Source organism: Primulina huaijiensis, chromosome 7 (genome assembly GCF_012295235.1).
Source record: "Primulina huaijiensis isolate GDHJ02 chromosome 7, ASM1229523v2, whole genome shotgun sequence".
Classification (NCBI taxonomy): domain Eukaryota; kingdom Viridiplantae; phylum Streptophyta; class Magnoliopsida; order Lamiales; family Gesneriaceae; genus Primulina; species Primulina huaijiensis.
The window spans coordinates 3,171,179-3,189,256 of record NC_133312.1 but is presented as its reverse complement, the minus strand read 5'-3'; the positions used below and the strand labels follow the sequence as shown (position 1 = coordinate 3,189,256).

Below are 18,078 nucleotides of genomic sequence, written 5' to 3'. Positions count from 1 at the left end.
CCAAACTAAACCTAACTAAATTCCCCACAAATTTCTACAGTCACTCGATTACCTTGAAGGTAAAAATGCAATTTGGCCAACTAAATTTTTAGGGAAAGGAATCTATTTGCCACATAATTAGGCAAATCGTACAAGTATGATTAAATTTTACAATTTTTGACATACACAATTAGCACCAATGGAGACGTGTAAAAACCACAAGATGTGGAAAATGAATACAAAGGCTTATTGTATGAATTGCTTCTAGGGTATCACTGCCAGATCCACCTATCTATACCACAACGTGGTGAAGATCATTAGTGTTACCAATACTCTTCGAATCCTGCAACTTTGTAGAAGGTGCTGTGGTCGAAGATCTAGATTGCTCCAAGTATTCCAAGAAATCCATTACCACGGGATCGGTCCACGGAGCCCCAAATGGAGCTTCACAACCCGCAACCCAACCCAAATGCCCACCTTTGGGTGTAATTATCAACATGCAGTTGGGGTTTTTCTGATGTTGCAAAAGGTGTAAAAGAGTTAATTCACACAAACCATGTACCAAGAAAAAAGGACAACCATTTGACATTATAAATCGATGTAATTCAAAATCGATGTAATTCAAAAAGTACCAAGATGTTGGCACATGGTATTTTGCAAGCTGTCTTGTAGAGCAACTTTAACAATGATAATATGTATTTTAGTCCTTTGGGTCCTTCAAGTACTAAAATATACTGATAATAATGAAATACTTTTTTCTTACTATCTTCAGTTCCAATGAGGCAAGAGGCGGCATAAAGTGGATGAGGTGATGAATAAATACTATAAATGCAACAGACTAAAAAGAGCCTCGTAAACCTTGATGTCTTCGCGAGGAATTCCACGAGATGGTGCGATTGGATCATTCTCAGCCTGAAATTTAGCAAGAAAAGCGTTGTGCAACAAAGAGGCGCCAAGGCAAAGGAAGGATAAACATAGAAGAATAAACAAAATCCTGAATTGAGGTATTGATATAGACAAGCATTTTGATGACAAATACTTGGAAAGTCAGAATCAAGTGCATTCAACATAAACATATTAGAGTTTTCATGAAGCTCTCTCTTCTCAGGAAAGAGTAAGTTTTTTATCCACTTCTTTCACGGTAATATTAAACCCGCCATGAATACCTTACACAAATGTTTTTGATGCATGTTTATTTTCCAAACACCTTTTTTGTGCCTCCATAACTGTTGGAAATACTTTATCGTATGCTTATATGCAAATTCCAAGATTTTTCAAGAATCATTTAAAAGATAAAATGTTACCGCATTGGAAATTACAAGTTTTTTTAACTTCCATAAATATCATATTTCGTTTTAGAAAGTTGAAAAATATGTATTCAGCAGTCTCATGAACTTCAAAATATCTTGCCTGGATGCAGAGAAGAGGTATTGAAACATTCCTTATGGAATCTGAGCTGCTCGACTTTGAGTAGTAGTCATCCACCGATTCAAACCCAAATGAAACTGAAAGAGTGATAAATGGGGCAGTTGGTGCAAGGTTTCACACATTTATAGATGTATAAAATATGCAAACCTCTTGTAAGTCCCTCATCAAATTCTCTCACAGATTTGGCATTAGCAGCCAATGGGATATTAAAGTCACCTCCCATATCCTCAAACAGAAGAGCGTGTCTGCAGCCAAAAGTCGTTTGTTATATATAACGTACAATCACCATAATATATCTGAAATAATAGTAGATAATCAAATGATTTTCAAAGGTTACCTCTTAAATATTTTGCACAATGAGTTTGCTAAAGCTTTGTCATAAACAATGTTAAAGCCCTTACGAAAGTCTTCATCAGCAACTACCAAATTGAAAGGGTTGCATAACGATATGGCACCAGAAAGAGGGCAAGGATGAAACTCCTGTAACAAAAGAAGTTTGAATAAGACAGACTGAGAATTTTATAAAGCAAAAATATGGAAGATCGTACATGTACACAAACTGAACAGACAGTTACAAGTAATCCAATAGTTTTTCCATGATTCAACTGCATATCTTGATTGAGGGAAGCATCTCGATATAACAATTTCAGAACACTAGCATGTGTTTTGCTTCAGTTTCAGATAAAATAACCCAAGTATGCAATGCATGCAAGTGAAAGACAGAATTGAAGGTACAAAGATGCAAAATGTATAATTTATTTAGGAGTGGACATTTCAGATTTCGTGTTTGTGGGGTTCAAATTGACTGCACACTTTGAACCATAGCCAAGTCAATTACATGATCAATCAGTTAGCAGGTGACACTTCGAAAAGTTAGCTGATTGAAACACAAACAAATATAATGAACCAGGACTAAGCTAGTCAGCTGACATTGAACTAAAACCCCAGGTAAATGCACTGTCTCATTGTTTGCTGATGAAGTTCAAGAATTATCATAATCATGTCACAGCTTTTGTTGGAGGGGGTGGGTGATAAAGGAACTGACTTAGCTAAGCACTTGAGCAAACTGACTTTCCAAGACCAATAGTGGAAATAGATAACTAATTAAACTCGTGAAGCCAGATAACTAAATAAACTTTCAAATAAAAAGGTCAAAAGCTGGGAACTGTTTTGTTGTAAAGGACTCAAGAATAAGGAAAGGGTTTGTCTCCGTCTAAGTAAATCCTTAACAAGATAAAGCATAAGAGAATGTTTGGAAACTGCTGGGAAACAAATAAGCTTCTTGTGAATCTCAATCTACTACTTCCAAGCAGGACCACGTTAATGTAAACATTTGGAAGAGTTTCAAGAAAACATTACCCATCAGTTAGAATTAGGTAGGACAGACATACAGCTCAGTAAATGTGCTTTGACAAAAAATTACACAGTTTTCAAAACTTTAAATAAAACAAGGATAAAAAATGATAAGAGCACATGAAAGGAACATGTAGATCTGAACTCCTACTACCTGACCAACATATCTAACAAGAATATTTGCTCCGAGGGACCAGCCAGCAGCATATAAATTAGCTTTGGGATACCGATTGCCAACATATTCAACAATCTCGGTGATATCTCCCAGAAAGGAAGCTGAATAGAACTGCAGAAATTAGCTAGTCACGAAATAAATACCAGACAATGAAGATAAAAGTTTCTCCAGCACACGTTCACTATCATAATCAGATAAGTACTGATGCATGATAGCAACCACTGCAGTGTCAACTGTGTCCCCAGCATTTTAACAAAGTTTGAACTAAGTATCACATGCAACTTGAATAACCATTGGAGTGAAAACAGCAACTTCACAAAGTATTTAAAAATTGAAAAAACAATTCAAAGGAAAAGAATTGAAACCCACAAAGACGAGTACCTGAGCTGTGGTCACAGGGCTTTCTCCACAACCTCTGCTATTAAACACCACCCCACGCCATCCTTTACTCCTAGCTCGCAATAACATATGTCTCACATATGTGTCCTGACTACCGCCAGTCAGACCTGGCTGCAAACACCCATTGTCAAAGACCAGTTTACCTCACTCCACTTAGCACAATATTGCTTCCCAAGAAATAACAAACATTGTAAATCATTCCTTGGAATCCACAACTGATTATTCTCTTCAACTTTATTATACTGATTGAGCTTCAAAATTTAAAATCTGGTCATTTCCTGTTACTTGCAATACCAGACATTTTTCCTGGGGCACAATTCACCAAGACAAGCTGTGATACTTCCCACATATAAAATGTGAATGAAAGTTTAAGAAAATCTTTGCTAGATAATCTGTTATACAATTGAATCTTTAATTCGAGAAAAGTCTTCACTATAGATGCGGAATAACACTAAATGTGTGATGTGAACTCCCCAACGGCATTCATTCTTAAAATAAGGCAATTAATTATAGTATCCTGTTACACATCAAATGTGAAAGGGGAGATTTTATCAGACCTCTGGCTATGAAACCAATTTACATAATTATACTTATGCTCGAGTTTTGAGTTAACCCTCAATTCCCAAGGTCTTATGGACCTCATAGGATTGAATGATAGACGTATATAACTTTGGTCAATTATTGTCACAAAACAAATATAAATTATTTTCCAGTAAAATTTATTTACTCCCAAATCTCTTTTGCAAAATCCCACACATAGTTACTAGAGAAGCGAGTACAAGACGTAGGATCTTCTTTGCAAGAGAGCATGCAGATTGTAACTTAAAAAATGAGACATTTAGGTATTGAAGTTTTTTCATTTTGGCATGGTAATCAGTTCTTCAAATATTTTTATGGTTAGCTAGTGTTGTTTCTTATTTTGAGTCTTTTTGGATGTGTGATATGGTCCTGGATAGATGCTGTGTCATTGAATTTTGTCATTCAGTATACCCTATGCTTTTAGCCACGAGGCACGTTAGTAAGAAATCATCTTGATCAGAGCAGAGACTCACCAGCAAAATGAGTACAGGAGAATCAGATGGCAAGCTTTTATCATCACCGGAGATCCAATCTAGGGATACAGTGCCGTCGTCTCTAGTGCGGAAACACTGGCGCCGGAATCTGACATCAGGGAGTGACCTGTAAAATGCAGAGAAAATAGTCTCCAGGTGTTTATTCCAACCAACCACGGGGTAAGGAGCGTATGGGAGATTAAGCGTATTGAATGCAGGAAGGAATGAGTCCACAGCTCCGCCGATTACTTCCAGAGACGGTTGCTGGTTTGTGGAGGAGCCCGGGATAGATACGGCTCGGATATTACGGAGATTGAAAGTTCTGGAAAAAGTGAGAGTGACGGGAAACTGCAATAGGCGGCGGAGCGAGGAGTACAGCGGGGCGGAGAAGCCGTAGGAGGCTCTCGCCATTGGTGGGTAAGACTGTAAGAGGGAGAAATGAGTGGTTGGTTAGAGTTCGGTAATAATAAATTGTTTTTTTTTATATCAAAATATATATTAAAAAAAATTAAAATTGTAATAAATTTCTCAATTATCGTTTTTGGATTATTCAAATCATTATATTTATTTGTTTAAAAAATAAATATATAATATTAATTTATTACATACTACGTAGCAAATAAATCAATTATATTATTTAACAATTAACAAACTAAAAATAATATTATTTGATAGTACGAATAACAATAAATATTGTAAAATAAATCAATAAACTTATTATTAGAAATATTAATAAATTTGACAATAATGTAAAAAACTAAATAAGGTTGAGTACTGCTGATTTTATTAAATCGGACTATCAAACCGATTTCATTCTAAAAGTTAATTTTGATATTTTTTTATCTATATTATATATAAAAATCTCGATACTTAGTAATCTCAGTTTATGAAATCAATTAATTTTCACGAAAAAACTTTATCCATTTACCTGAATAACGTTTTCATATAATATTTTTCATAACTAAACTATCTAATCCACTTTAAAATTTTAAAAATTCACATATTATTTTTACAAATTATATATTTAATATAATTTTATTAACATTTTCTAAATAATATTTAAAATTATAACAAAATTTTATGAGCTGGATCTATTAATGATCATGATTTATATATATAATATTCATTATTTTTTCGTTGGGCCGTTTTTGATGGTTTGTTTATCTATTTGGTTTCTGTTATTTTATAAAGAAATCGGTCAAACCAAATAAATTGATTAGATCAATACAATTCTAATTTTATGAAATTCATTTTTATATTAGATTTGTTTAACAACGACTTCGCAAATATTTAAGTAGAGTTATTGAGAAGAAAGAATAATCTCTGAAAATTCTCTTTTGTCGCCATTGTGTGGGATTCGTAACAATGATATATAGCATAAACTTTTTTTTTTTTTTTTTTTTTTTTTTTTTTTTTTTTNTCTTGAACCATGTGGATACCACAAATTATGTGCAGTTCTTGATACGAGATTAAAATGATAGGGAATTTAAACCGTAACGAATTCTTGATCAAGGGAACTAAGTTGGGCTATATACTATCTTTTATCATTCGTTACGGATTAAAATCAATGTCAGCATTCACTAATCTAAGGAACCGACATGGATTGCCACATTTTGATGAAAATGTAATATGTTAATGTAATTTTGTTATAATATAATGTCAGCATTCACTAATCTAAGGAACATATTGTAACTAAGTTTAGCTGTTATCGTGTATCAGCAGAAATTGAAATACTTAGGTGAAATTCTACCCCATTATATTGATGGTGACATGGTGGAGAATTATGTAATTGTTGGATTTTTAAAATTCAAAAAACATAACACGGTGGAGAATTATGTAATTGTTCAGAATGACTACGGCGCAGGGTTTGGATTAGTAGGTTTCGCCGCAATCCTGCGATTGCGAACATATTTTTATTGATTTCGTGATACCTATGGATCCAACTCCACATCATGAGGAAGCTACTCAATCCGCATAAGCGAGTGCAATAAATCAGCAACAAACAACTGCTTGATGATCTTCGACCTCACATTTTCATGAAAAGGTAATATGTTAATGTATTTAGTAATAAAATTTTTTTCTACAAGAAAAAATCATAAGATCAACTCATTCAAAATAATACAGTCCAAAGATGTAATGTGGTATTCTAAGCATAAACCTACTATTGTTTTTTTGAGACCTTACAAAAGCTTTAAACATCTTGAAACGGTATTAATTTCTCTTTGATTTTGGATAATGTTGACAATAAATTTCATTCACTTCTTTAACTAATGAATAATAATTATTTGTAGGCAGTCTATGATGGCCCGACCTTAGAAGAAAAATCAACTAAAAATTCTATTGATTGCCTCCACGTTGTCCTAATTGTTGGATTTTTAAAAGTCAAAAAACATAACACGGTGGAGAATTATGTAATTGTTCAGAACGACTACAGCGCAGGGTTTGGATTAGTAGGTTTCGCCGCAATCCTGTGATTATGAACATATTTTTATTGATTTCGTGATACCTATGGATCCAATTCCAAATCCTGAACAAGCTACTCAATCCGCAGAAGCGAGTGCAATAAATCACCAACGAACAACGGCTTGATAATCTACATTTTTTGAACTGGTATGACTGTTTCTGGACAATACTACGAGATTGTAACTACGTTTAGCTACTATCGTGTATCAACAGAAATTGAAATACTTAGGTGAAATTCTGCCGCATTATATTGATGGTGACATGGTGGAGAATTATATAATTGTTGGATAAGTCAAAAAACATAACACGGAGGAGAATTATGTAATTGTTCAGAACGACTACGGCGCAGGGTTTGGATTAGTAAGTTTCGCCGAAATCCTGCGATTGCGAACATATTTTTATTGATTTCGTGATACCTATGGATCCAATTCCACATCATGAGGAAGCTACTCAATCCGCAGAAGCGAGTGCAAAAAATCAGCAAAGAACAAAGGCTTGATGATCTTCGACCTCACATTTTTTGAACCAGTATGACTGTTTCTAGACAGTACTATGACATTGTAACTATGTTTTGTTGTTATCATGTATCGGCAGAAATTCAAATACTTAGGTGAAATTCTGCCGCATTAAATTTATTGTGCCATGGTGGAGAATTATGTAATTGTTGGAAATTTAAAAGTCAAAAAACATAACATGGTGGAGAATTATTTAATTGTTCAGAACAGCTACGGCGCAGGGTTTGGATTAGTAGGTTTCGCCGCAATCCTGCGATTGCGAACATATTTTTATTGATTTCGTGATACATATGGATCCAATTCCAATCAAGAGGAAGCTACTCAATCCGCAGAAGCGAGTGCAATAAATCAGCAACGAACAACTACTTGATGATCTTCGACCCCACATTTTCATGAAAAGATAATATGTTAATGTATTTAGTAATAAAAATTTTTTCTACAAGAAAAAATAATAAAATCAACTCATTCAAAATAATACAGTACAAAGATGTATTGTGGTACGTTAAGCATAAACCTACTATTGCTGTTTTGAGACCTTACAAAAGTTTTAAACATCTTGAAACGGTATTAATTTATCTTTGATTTTGGATAATGTTGACAATAAATTACATTCGCTTGTTTAACTTATAAATAATAATTATTTGTAAGCAGTCTATGATGTCCCGACCTTAGAAGAAAAATCAACTAAAAATTCTTTTGATTGCCTCCACGTCGTCCTAATTGTTGGATCTTTAAAAGTCAAAAACCATAACACGGTGAAGAATTATGTAATTGTTCAGAACGGCTACGGCACAGGGTTTAGATTAGTAGGTTTCGCCGCAATCCTACGATTGGGAACATATTTTTATTGATTTCGTGATACCTATGGATCCAACTCCACATAATTAACAAGCTACTCAATCCGCAAAAACGAATGCAATAAATCAGCAACGAACAACGGCTTGATGATCAACATTTTTTGAACCGGTATGACTGTTTCTAGACAGTACTACGAGATTGTAACTACGTTTTACTGTTATCATATATCAGCAGCAATTCAAATACTTAGGTGAAATTCTGCCCCGTTAAATTTATGGTGACATGGTGGAGAATTATGTAATTATTGGATCTTTAAAAGTCAAAAAATAATAATGGTGGAGAATTATGTAATTGTTCAGAACAGCTACGGCGAATGTTTTGGATTAGTAGGTTTCGCCGCAATCCTGCGGTTGGGAACATATTTTTATTGATTTCGTGATACCTATAGATCCAATTCCACATCATGAGGAAGCTACTCAATCCGCAGAAGCGAGTGCAAGAAATCAGCAAAGAACAACGGCTTGATGAACTTAGACCTCACATTTTTTAAACCTGTATGATTGTTTCTGGACAGTACTACGACATTGTAACTACGTTTTACTGTTATCGTGTATCAACAGAATTCAAATACTTAGGTGAAATTCTGCCGCGTTAAATTAATTGTGACATAGTGGAGAATTATGTAATTGTAGGATCTTTAAAATTCAAAAAACATAACATGGTGGAGAATTATGTAATTGTTGGATCTTTAAACACCAAAAAACATAACATGATGGAGAATTATGTAATTGTTGGATCTTTAAAAGTCGAAAAACATAACATGATGGCGAATTATGTAATTGTTGGATCTTTAAACACCAAAAAACATAACATGGTGGAGAATTATGTAATTGTTGGATCTTTAAAAGTCAAAAAACATAACATGATGGAGAATTATGTAATTGTTCAGAACAGATACGGCGCGAGGTTTGGATTAGTAGGTTTCGACGCAATCCTTTGATTGCGAACATATTTTTATTGATTTCGTGATACCCGTGGATCCAATTCCACATCAAGAGGAATCTACTTAATCCGCAGAAGCGATTGCAATAAATCAGCAACGAACAACTGCTTGATGATCTTCAACCTCACATTTTCATTAAAAGGTAATATGTTAATGTATTTAGTAATAAAAAATTTTTCTAAAGAAAATTTCATAAGATCAACTCATTCAAAATAATACATTCCAAAGATGTATTGTTGTATGCTAAGAATAAACCTACAATTGCTGTTTTGAGACCTTACAACAACTTTAAACATTTTGAAACTGTATTAATTTATCTTTGATTTTGGATAATGTTGACAATATATTGCATTCCCTTGTTTAACTTATGAATAATAATTATGTGTAGGCAGTCTTTGATGGCCCGACCTTGGAAGAAAAATCAACTAAAAATTATTTTGACTGCCTCCACGTCGTCCTAATTGTTGGATCTTTAAAAGTGAAAAAACATAACACGGTGGAGAATTATGTAATTGTTCAGAACGGCTACGGCGCAGGGTTTGGATTAGTAGGTTTCGCCGCAATCCTGCGATTACGAACATATTTTTATTGATTTTGTGATACTTATCGATCCAATTCCAAATCATGAACAAGCCACTCAATCCGCAGAAGCGAATGCAATAAATCAGCAACGAACAACGGCTTGATGATCTACATTTTTTGAACCAGTATGACTGTTTCTTGACAGTACTACGAGATTGTAACTACGTTTAGCTGTTATCATGTATCAGAGAAATTGAAATACTTAGGTAAAATTATGCCGCATTATATTGATGGTGACATGGTGGAGAATTATGTAATTGTTGGATCTTTAAAAGTCAAAAAACATAACACGGTGGATAATTATTAATTGTATAGAACGACTACGGCACAGGGTTTGGATTAGTAGGTTTCACCGCAATCCTGCGATTGCGAACATATTTTTATTGATTTCGTGATACCTATGGATCCAATTCCACATTATGAGGAAACTACTCAATCCGCAGAAGCGAGTGCAAAAAATCCGCAAAGAACAAAGGCTTTATGATCTTCGACCTCACATTTTTTGAACCAGTATGACTGTTTCTGGACAGTACTACAACTTTGTAACTAGTTTTGTTGTTATCGTGTATCAGCAGAAATTCAAATACTTAGGTGAAATTCTGCCGGGTTAAATTTATTGTGACATGGTGGAGAATTATGTAATTGTAGGATCTTTAAAAGTCAAAAAACATAACATGGTGGAGAATTATGTAATTGTTCAGAACAGCTACGGCGCAGGGTTTGGATTAGTAGGTTTCGCCGCAATCCTGCGATTGCGAACATATTTTTATTGATTTCGTGATACCTATGGATCCAACTCCACATCATGAGGAAGCTACTCAATCCGCAGAAGCGAGTGCAATAAATCAGCAACGAACAACTACTTGATGATCTTCGACCTCACATTTTCATGAAAAGGTAATATGTTAATGTATTTAGTAATAAAATTTTTTTCTACAAGAAAAAATCATAAGATCAACTCATTCAAAATAATACAGTCCAAAGATGTAATGTGGTATTCTAAGCATAAACCTACTATTGTTTTTTTTGAGACCTTACAAAAGTTTTAAACATCTTGAAACGGTATTAATTTATCTTTGATTTTGGATAATGTTGACAATAAATTGCATTCACTTCTTTAACTAATGAATAACAATTATTTGTAAGCAGTCTATGATGGCCCGACCTTAGAAGAAAAATCAACTAAAAATTCTTTTGATTGCCTCCACGTCGTCCTAATTGTTGGATCTTTAAAAGTAAAAAAAAAACATAACACGGTGGAGAATTATGTAATTGTTTAGAACGGCTACGGGCCAGGGTTTGGATTAGTAGGTTTCGCCGCAATCCTGTGATTGCGAACATATTTTTATTGATTTCATGATATCTATGGATCCAATTCCACATCATTAACAAGCTACACAATCCGCATAAGCGAGTGCAATAAATCAGCAACGAACAACGGCTTGATGATCAACATTTTTTGAACCGGTATTACTGTTTCTGGACAGTACTACGAGATTGTAACTACGTTTTGCTGTTATCGTGTATCTACAGAAATTGAAATACTTAGGTGAAATTTTGCCATGTTAAATTGATGGTGACATGGTGGAGAATTATGTAATTGTTGGATCTTTAAACACCAAAAAACATAACATGGTGGAGAATTATGTAATTGTTCAGAACGGCTACGGCGCAGGGTTTGGATTAGTAGGTTTCCCAGCAATTCTGCGGTTGCGAACATATTTTTATTGATGTCGTGATACATATGGATCCAATTCCATATCATGAGGAAGCTACTCAATCCGCAGAAGTGAGTGCAAGAAATCAGCAAAGAACACCGGCTTGATGATCTTCGACCTCACATTTTTTGAACAAGTATGACTGTTTCTGGACAGTACTACGACATTGTAAATACGTTTTGCAATTATCGTGTATCAACAGAAATTCAAATACTTAGATGAAATTTTGCCCTGTTAAATTGATGGTGACATGGTGGAGAATCATGTAATTGTTGGATCTTTAAAAGTCAAAAAACATAACATGGTGGAGCATTATGTAATTGTTCAAAACAGATACGGCGCGGGGTTTGTATTAGTAGGTTTCGACGCAATCCTTCGATTGCGAACATATTTTTATTGATTTCGTGATACCTATGGATCCAATTCTACATCACGAGGAAGCTAATCTATCCGCATAAGCGAGTGCAATAAATCAGCAATGAACAACGGCTTGATGATCTTCAACCTCACATTTTCATGAAAAGGTAATATGTTAATGTATTTAGTAATAAAATTTTTTTCTACAAGAAAAAATCATAAGTTCAACTCATTCAAAATAATACATTCAAAAGATATATTGTGGGTATGCTAAGCATAAACCTACTATTGTAGTTTTGAGACCTTACAACAGCTTTAAGCATCTTGAAACGGTATTAATTTATCTTTGATTTTGGATAATGTTGACAATAAATTGCATTCGCTTGTTTAACTTATGAATAATAATTATGTGTAGGCAGTCTATGATGGCCCGACCTTGAAAGAAAAATCAACTAAAAATTATTTTGACTGCCTCCACGTAGTCCTAATTGTTTGATCTTTAAAAGTCAAAAAACATAACACGTCAGAGAATTATGTAATTGTTCAGAACGGCTACGTCGCAGGGTTTGGATTAGTAAGTTTCGCCGCAATCCTGCGATTGCGAATATATTTTTATTGATTTCGTGATACCTATGGATCCAATTCTATATCATGAACAAACTACTCAATCCGCTGAAGCGAGTGCAATAAATCAGCAACGAACAACGGCTTGATGATCTATATTTTTTGAACAGGTATGACTGTTTCTGGACAGTACTACGAGATTGTAACTACGTTTTGCTGTTATCGTGTATCAGCAGAAATTCAAATACTTAGGTAAAATTATGCCCCGTTAAATTAATGGTGACATGATGGAGAATTATGTAATGGATGGATCTTTAAAAGTCAAAAAACATAACATGATGGAGAATTATGTAATTGTTTAGAACGGCTACGGCGCAGGGTTTGGATTCGTAGGTTTCGCCGCAATCATGCGATTGCGAACATATTTTTATTGATTTCATGATACCTATGGATCCAATTCCACATCATGAGGAAGTTACTCAATCCGCAGAAGCGAGTGCAAGAAATCAGCAAAGAACAACGGCTTGATGATCTTCGACCTCACATTTTTTGAACCAGTATGACTGTTTCTGGACAGTACTATTACATTGTAACTTCGTTTTGCTGTTATCGTGTATCAGCAGAAATTCAAATACTTAGGTGAAATTCTGCCCCGTTAAATTTATTATGACATGGTGGAGAATTATGTAATTGTTGGATCTTTAAAAGTCAAAAAACTTAACACGGTGGAGAATAATGTAATTGTTCAGAACAGATACGGCACGGGGTTTGGATTAGTAGGTTTCGCCGCAATCCTGCTATTGCGAACATATTTTTATTGATTTCGTGATACCTATGGATCCAATTCCACATCATGAACAAGCTACTCAATCCGCAGAAGCGAGTGCAATAAATCAGCAACGAACAACGGGTTGATGATCTTCGACCTCACATTTTCATGAGAAGGTAATATGTTAATGTGTTTAATAATAAAATTTTTTCTACAGGAATAAATTATAAGATCAACTCATTCAAAATAATATATTCCAAAGATGTATTGTTGTATGCTAAGCATAAACCTACTATTGCTGTTTTGAGACCTAACAACAGCTTTAAACATTTTGAAACGTTATTAATTTATCTTTGATTTTGGATAATGTTGACAATAAATTGCATTCGCTTGTTTAACTTATGAATAATAATTATGTGTATGCAGTCTATGATGGCCCGACCTTAGAAGAAAAATCAACTAAAAATTATTTTGACTGCCTCCACGTCGTCCTAATTGTTGGATCTTTAAAAGTCAAAAAACATAACACTGTGGAGAATAATGTAATTGTTCAGACGGCTACGGTACATGGTTTGGATTAGTAGGTTTCGCCGCAATCCTGCGATTGCGAACATATTTTTATTGATTTCGTGATACATATGGATCCAATTCCACATCATGAACAAGTTACTCGATCCGCAGAAGCGAGTGCAATAAATCAGCAACGAACAACAGTTTGATGATCTACATTTTTTGAACCGGTATGACTGTTTTTGGTCAGTATTACGACATTGTAACTTTGTTTTACTGTTATCGAGTATCAGCAGAAATTCAAATACTTAGGTGAAATTATGCCCCGTTAAATTGATGGTGACATTGCGTGTATTGAAACTCTACGCCGACTTAAATTTCCACCCCCACCCCTTCTCTCACAACAGACAGAGTCACCCAAGGACATGAGGTGAAGGGATCAATCCCCCACCCCCACCCCCAACAAAGGACATATGGATAAAATTACAACTTGGATAAAGATATTGATGAAGTAAGTGTTGTTATCTTTCAAATGTTGTCATGTCGCAAAATTGTTTGCGAATGAGGATTTAGACAAAGTTACTGAATTTTGAAAAAAAATATTTCTCATTAGTTTTATTGAATTTGATTTGAAATATTTATTTATCACATGTTAAAAAATAATAATATATATAACTTCTCAGAAATTAAAGAAATAAATATATATTTAGGTGGGTGGTCGACATTAATACATTAAACAAGATAAAAACCATGTTATTTTAATTTTTTCTTACAATTCAATTATTGATTGAAATAATCGATTTTAATTTGATTTCATGACAAATTTGTTTGGTTCATATGTTATTTATTTATTTGTTATTATTATTATTATTATTATTATTATTATTATTATTTGTTCTTTGATTAAATTATTTGGTCATGAAGACTCTGATTAGATTCACACAGTCCAACCGGCAAGACTGAAGCTCGTGGGGAGATATTATCCACAAAGAACTCACTTTTACTAACAATGGCGTTCTTATCTTCTCCGCTCCGCACCTCTCTTTGTTCTTCTTCGCTCTCAACTCTCAGAAATTCTCACCCACTCGCAAATCCCAAAACCAGTTCCTCAACATTTCAACACCTTACATTTCCATCATCAAAATCCCTAATTCCGAATTTCAAACACTTCAAATTCGCCGCCGCTCCCTCTACCATAGCCGTCGAAACGGACTCTTCGACGGATTCCCTCAAAGCCCGCCTCAAGAAAGGAGAAACCCTTTATGGCATCTTCCTTCTCGCATTTTCGCCTACCCTTGCCGAGATCGCCGGCTTGGCTGGCTACGACTTCGCCGTTGTGGACATGGAGCACGGTCATGGAGGAATCTCCGATGCACTTCCTTGCCTCCGTGCCCTCGCCGCCACCAACACCGCAGCCATCCTCCGCCTTCCAGAGTCCTCTGCCGCCTGGGCCAAAAGAGCCCTTGACCTCGGTCCTCAAGGGATCATGTTCCCCATGATTGACAGTGCCAAGTCAGCCCGCAAAGCTGTCTCGTATTGTCTATTTCCTCCTAAAGGCGTCCGCGGGTCTGCCCACCCGATTGTTCGGGCCTCGGGCTACGGAATTAACGAAGGGTATCTAATCAAGTACGAAGAGGAGTTGCTGATAATGTGCCAGGTGGAATGCGAAGATGGCGTGAAGAAGATCGATGAAATCGCGGCAGTGGACGGCGTTGATTGCATACAGATGGGGCCGCTGGACTTGAGCGCAAGCATGGGTTATATATGGGACCCAGGGCACAAGAAGGTGAAGGAAGCAATGCGGGGAGCAGAGAAGGCGGTGCTCAAGTCAGGTAAAGCATATTTATCTGGTTTCGTGATGCCGCATGACGGGGCAGAGGAGTTGCAGCGGAGAGGGTATCACATGGTAGCTGGGGCGGCGGATGTTGGATTGTTTAGAAGTGCAGCGGTGGAGGATGTGAAGAAATTCAAGAAAGCTGCTAAACGAAAGCACGATGAGGAAAATGAGGAGAAGGAGAAAGAGAAGAAGGAAGATGAGAAATACTTCAGTGAATGAGTTTCCTTCTTGGTATCGATTTTTCCTTATATATTAGATGGTTTTAATTCCTCTCTGGAAATAGGAAATGGTGACTTTTATGTATCTTTTAAATACTAGCAAGTTGAGTTCAATCTGTCGCAGTAGATTTGTCGTCCCAGTTTTTTCTACATACATATGCAAACATGAATCCCCATAGCATCCAATATATTTGGATCAACGATGGATTTGTAACTATGGTACTATCTTACTGTTAGAGCACCTTTCCTTTGATTCGATCTCGAGCGGTTACACAATTAGTGAGGAGACTTTGTAGAGAGAGCAGAGAAATTAGAAGAAGACAAGAAGAACTGATAGTGGAGTCAATAATTGTGGTCCTTCTTTTCCTTCATTTTATTGCACTATTTATACTTTTGTACAAGTTTGTTGCTTTAATTGCTTTACAAGTAAAATCGTGTTTTTCTTCTACTCTTTACAAAATTATTTGTTTGCATATACAGTGAGACTTGACATTTCCTTCTATTATTATTTATGGCTAATAAAATCCACCAATTGTCTCGGTGCTCCTTTCATACGCGTTGGCCTTTGTTGGTTCCCACCTTCTAGTATCGTATCATTGCCTTCATCTTCAAAATTCACCTTGTCCTCAAGGTGGAAATCCGGATATAGTTGGCGAAAAGAAGTTAATTCTTCCCATGAAGTTTCTTCCAGCGGTAGACCCGACCACTGCACTAATACCTGCGAAGACCACGAATTCTGAAGACGAACTTTGCGATGATCTAAAACTGCCAATTGAGTCAAGAGGGGTTGGTTATTGGCGACAGTAATCGGCAGTGACAATGAGGGAACCATCTCTGGATTCGGGCAAAACTTAAGGGCGGAAATGTGAAAAACCGGATGTATCTTGATCTCCATCGGTAAATCCAACTTGTATGCCACCACCCCCACACGCTTGATGATCTTGAAAGGGCCATAAAATCGCTTGCTCAACTTAGTAAATTTCTGGTTGCCAAGAGAAGATTGTTTGTGGGGCTGTAGCTTTACATAACACCATTGCCCCACCTCGAAAACCTTATCCGAGCGATGTTTGTCAGCGTGGAACTTCATTCTTTCTTGAGACCTTGACAGATTGTCACGTAAAGTGGAAAGTAACTCATCTCTATCCCGTAACAACGCATCTGCAGCCTCAATAGAAGAAGACCCAGAAACATACTCTGGTATAGAGGGTGGAGGCTTACCAAACATAGCTTCGAAAGGTGTCATTTTGATTGAAGAATGAAACATGGTGTTATAACAAAGTTCTGCCCATACCAAGTAGCGAGACCACTTTGCAGGTTGATGCATCACAAATGCACGCAAGTATTGCTCCAAACACCGGTTAAGGACCTCCGTCTGCCCATCCGTTTGTGGGTGATAAGCACTAGACATAGCCAAGGACGTGCCACTGAACTTGAACAATTCAGTCCAGAACTTGCTCAAAAAGATGGGGTCTCGGTCCGAAACAATACTCTTTGGAAAAGAATGATGTTTGACCACAATTTCAACAAACAAGGAGGCCACTGTCGAGGCTGTAAAACCAGACTTAAGGGTGCCAAAATGCGCATATTTGGAAAGTCGATCGACCACTACCAGAATGACAGTAAACCCATTGGAAGAAGGGAGCCCCGTAATGAAATCCATAGAAATATCGTCCCACACGTTCATTGGAATCGGTAATGGTTGTAATAACCCACCTGGTTTGTCCGTGCAATATTTGGTCTGTTGACACACAACACATTCTGCCACATACTGCCTAATAGCATCTTTCATCTTCTCCCAGTAGAACCCAGGAGCAATACGAGCCAGCGTCTTGCGCACCCCTCCATGACCCGCAACCGGTGTGTTATGGAATTCGAACAAAACTTTGGGGATAATGGGTGAAGAAGGGCTGAGACAAATCATATGGCCTTTATAGACCAACCCATCTCGGCTGTAAAAAGGAGTGTGTATCGAGGTGGAAGGGGTGGAAAGAAGGTTATGATAATAAGGGTCAGTGACCACTTCCTTCTTAAGTTGCTCAATGAACTGGAAAGTGGGCATGGATATAGAAAAATTTTGAGCCGTGCTCTGATGAGAAGAGAGATCGGTTTCGAACTTTCGAGATAAAGCGTCCGCCACAATGTTAGCTTTTCCCGATTGATATGCAATATCGAAATCATACCCCAAGAGTTTAACGAGGTATTTTTGTTGCTCGGGAGTGTGGATAACTTGGTTTAATATTTCTTTGAGGCTATGGTGATCGGTTAAAATAGAAAAATGATGACCCAATAGATATTGGCGCCACTTAAGAACAGCTTGGGTAACAGCGAACAGCTCCCGGACATAGGTGGAAGCATTAC

The 18,078-nt window shown here is 36.2% G+C and overlaps 2 protein-coding genes across 2 annotated transcripts; one reads left to right on the top strand and one right to left on the bottom strand.

Moving 5' to 3' along the window:
• Window positions 1-61: 61 nt before the first annotated feature.
• On the bottom strand, window positions 62-4,829 carry LOC140981344 (embryogenesis-associated protein EMB8). Its single transcript, XM_073447717.1, has 8 exons — window positions 4,387-4,829; window positions 3,317-3,445; window positions 2,915-3,046; window positions 1,745-1,887; window positions 1,555-1,652; window positions 1,390-1,484; window positions 838-891; window positions 62-493 (listed from the first exon to the last, which is right to left on the bottom strand). Exons 1-8 carry the CDS (start codon window positions 4,795-4,797, stop codon window positions 272-274), a joined length of 1,284 nt encoding a protein of 427 aa, XP_073303818.1. The 5' UTR covers window positions 4,798-4,829; the 3' UTR covers window positions 62-271.
• Window positions 4,830-14,606: 9,777 nt separating this feature from the next.
• On the top strand, window positions 14,607-15,860 carry LOC140980981 (uncharacterized). The gene has a single exon (XM_073447152.1). It carries the CDS (start codon window positions 14,675-14,677, stop codon window positions 15,719-15,721), a length of 1,047 nt encoding a protein of 348 aa, XP_073303253.1. The 5' UTR covers window positions 14,607-14,674; the 3' UTR covers window positions 15,722-15,860.
• The last annotated feature ends 2,218 nt before the right edge of the window (window positions 15,861-18,078 follow it).

Coding starts and splice junctions, on each gene's coding strand:
- LOC140980981 (XM_073447152.1), top strand. CDS start 14,675: ATGGCGTTCTTATCTTCTCCGCTCCGCACCTCTCTTTGTTCTTCTTCG.
- LOC140981344 (XM_073447717.1), bottom strand. CDS start 4,797: ATGGCGAGAGCCTCCTACGGCTTCTCCGCCCCGCTGTACTCCTCGCTC. Junction 3,047..3,316: donor GCCCTGTGACCACAGCTCAG/GTACTCGTCTTT, acceptor TAATTTCTGCAG/TTCTATTCAGCTTCCTTTCT. Junction 892..1,389: donor TACCTCTTCTCTGCATCCAG/GCAAGATATTTT, acceptor GCTAAATTTCAG/GCTGAGAATGATCCAATCGC.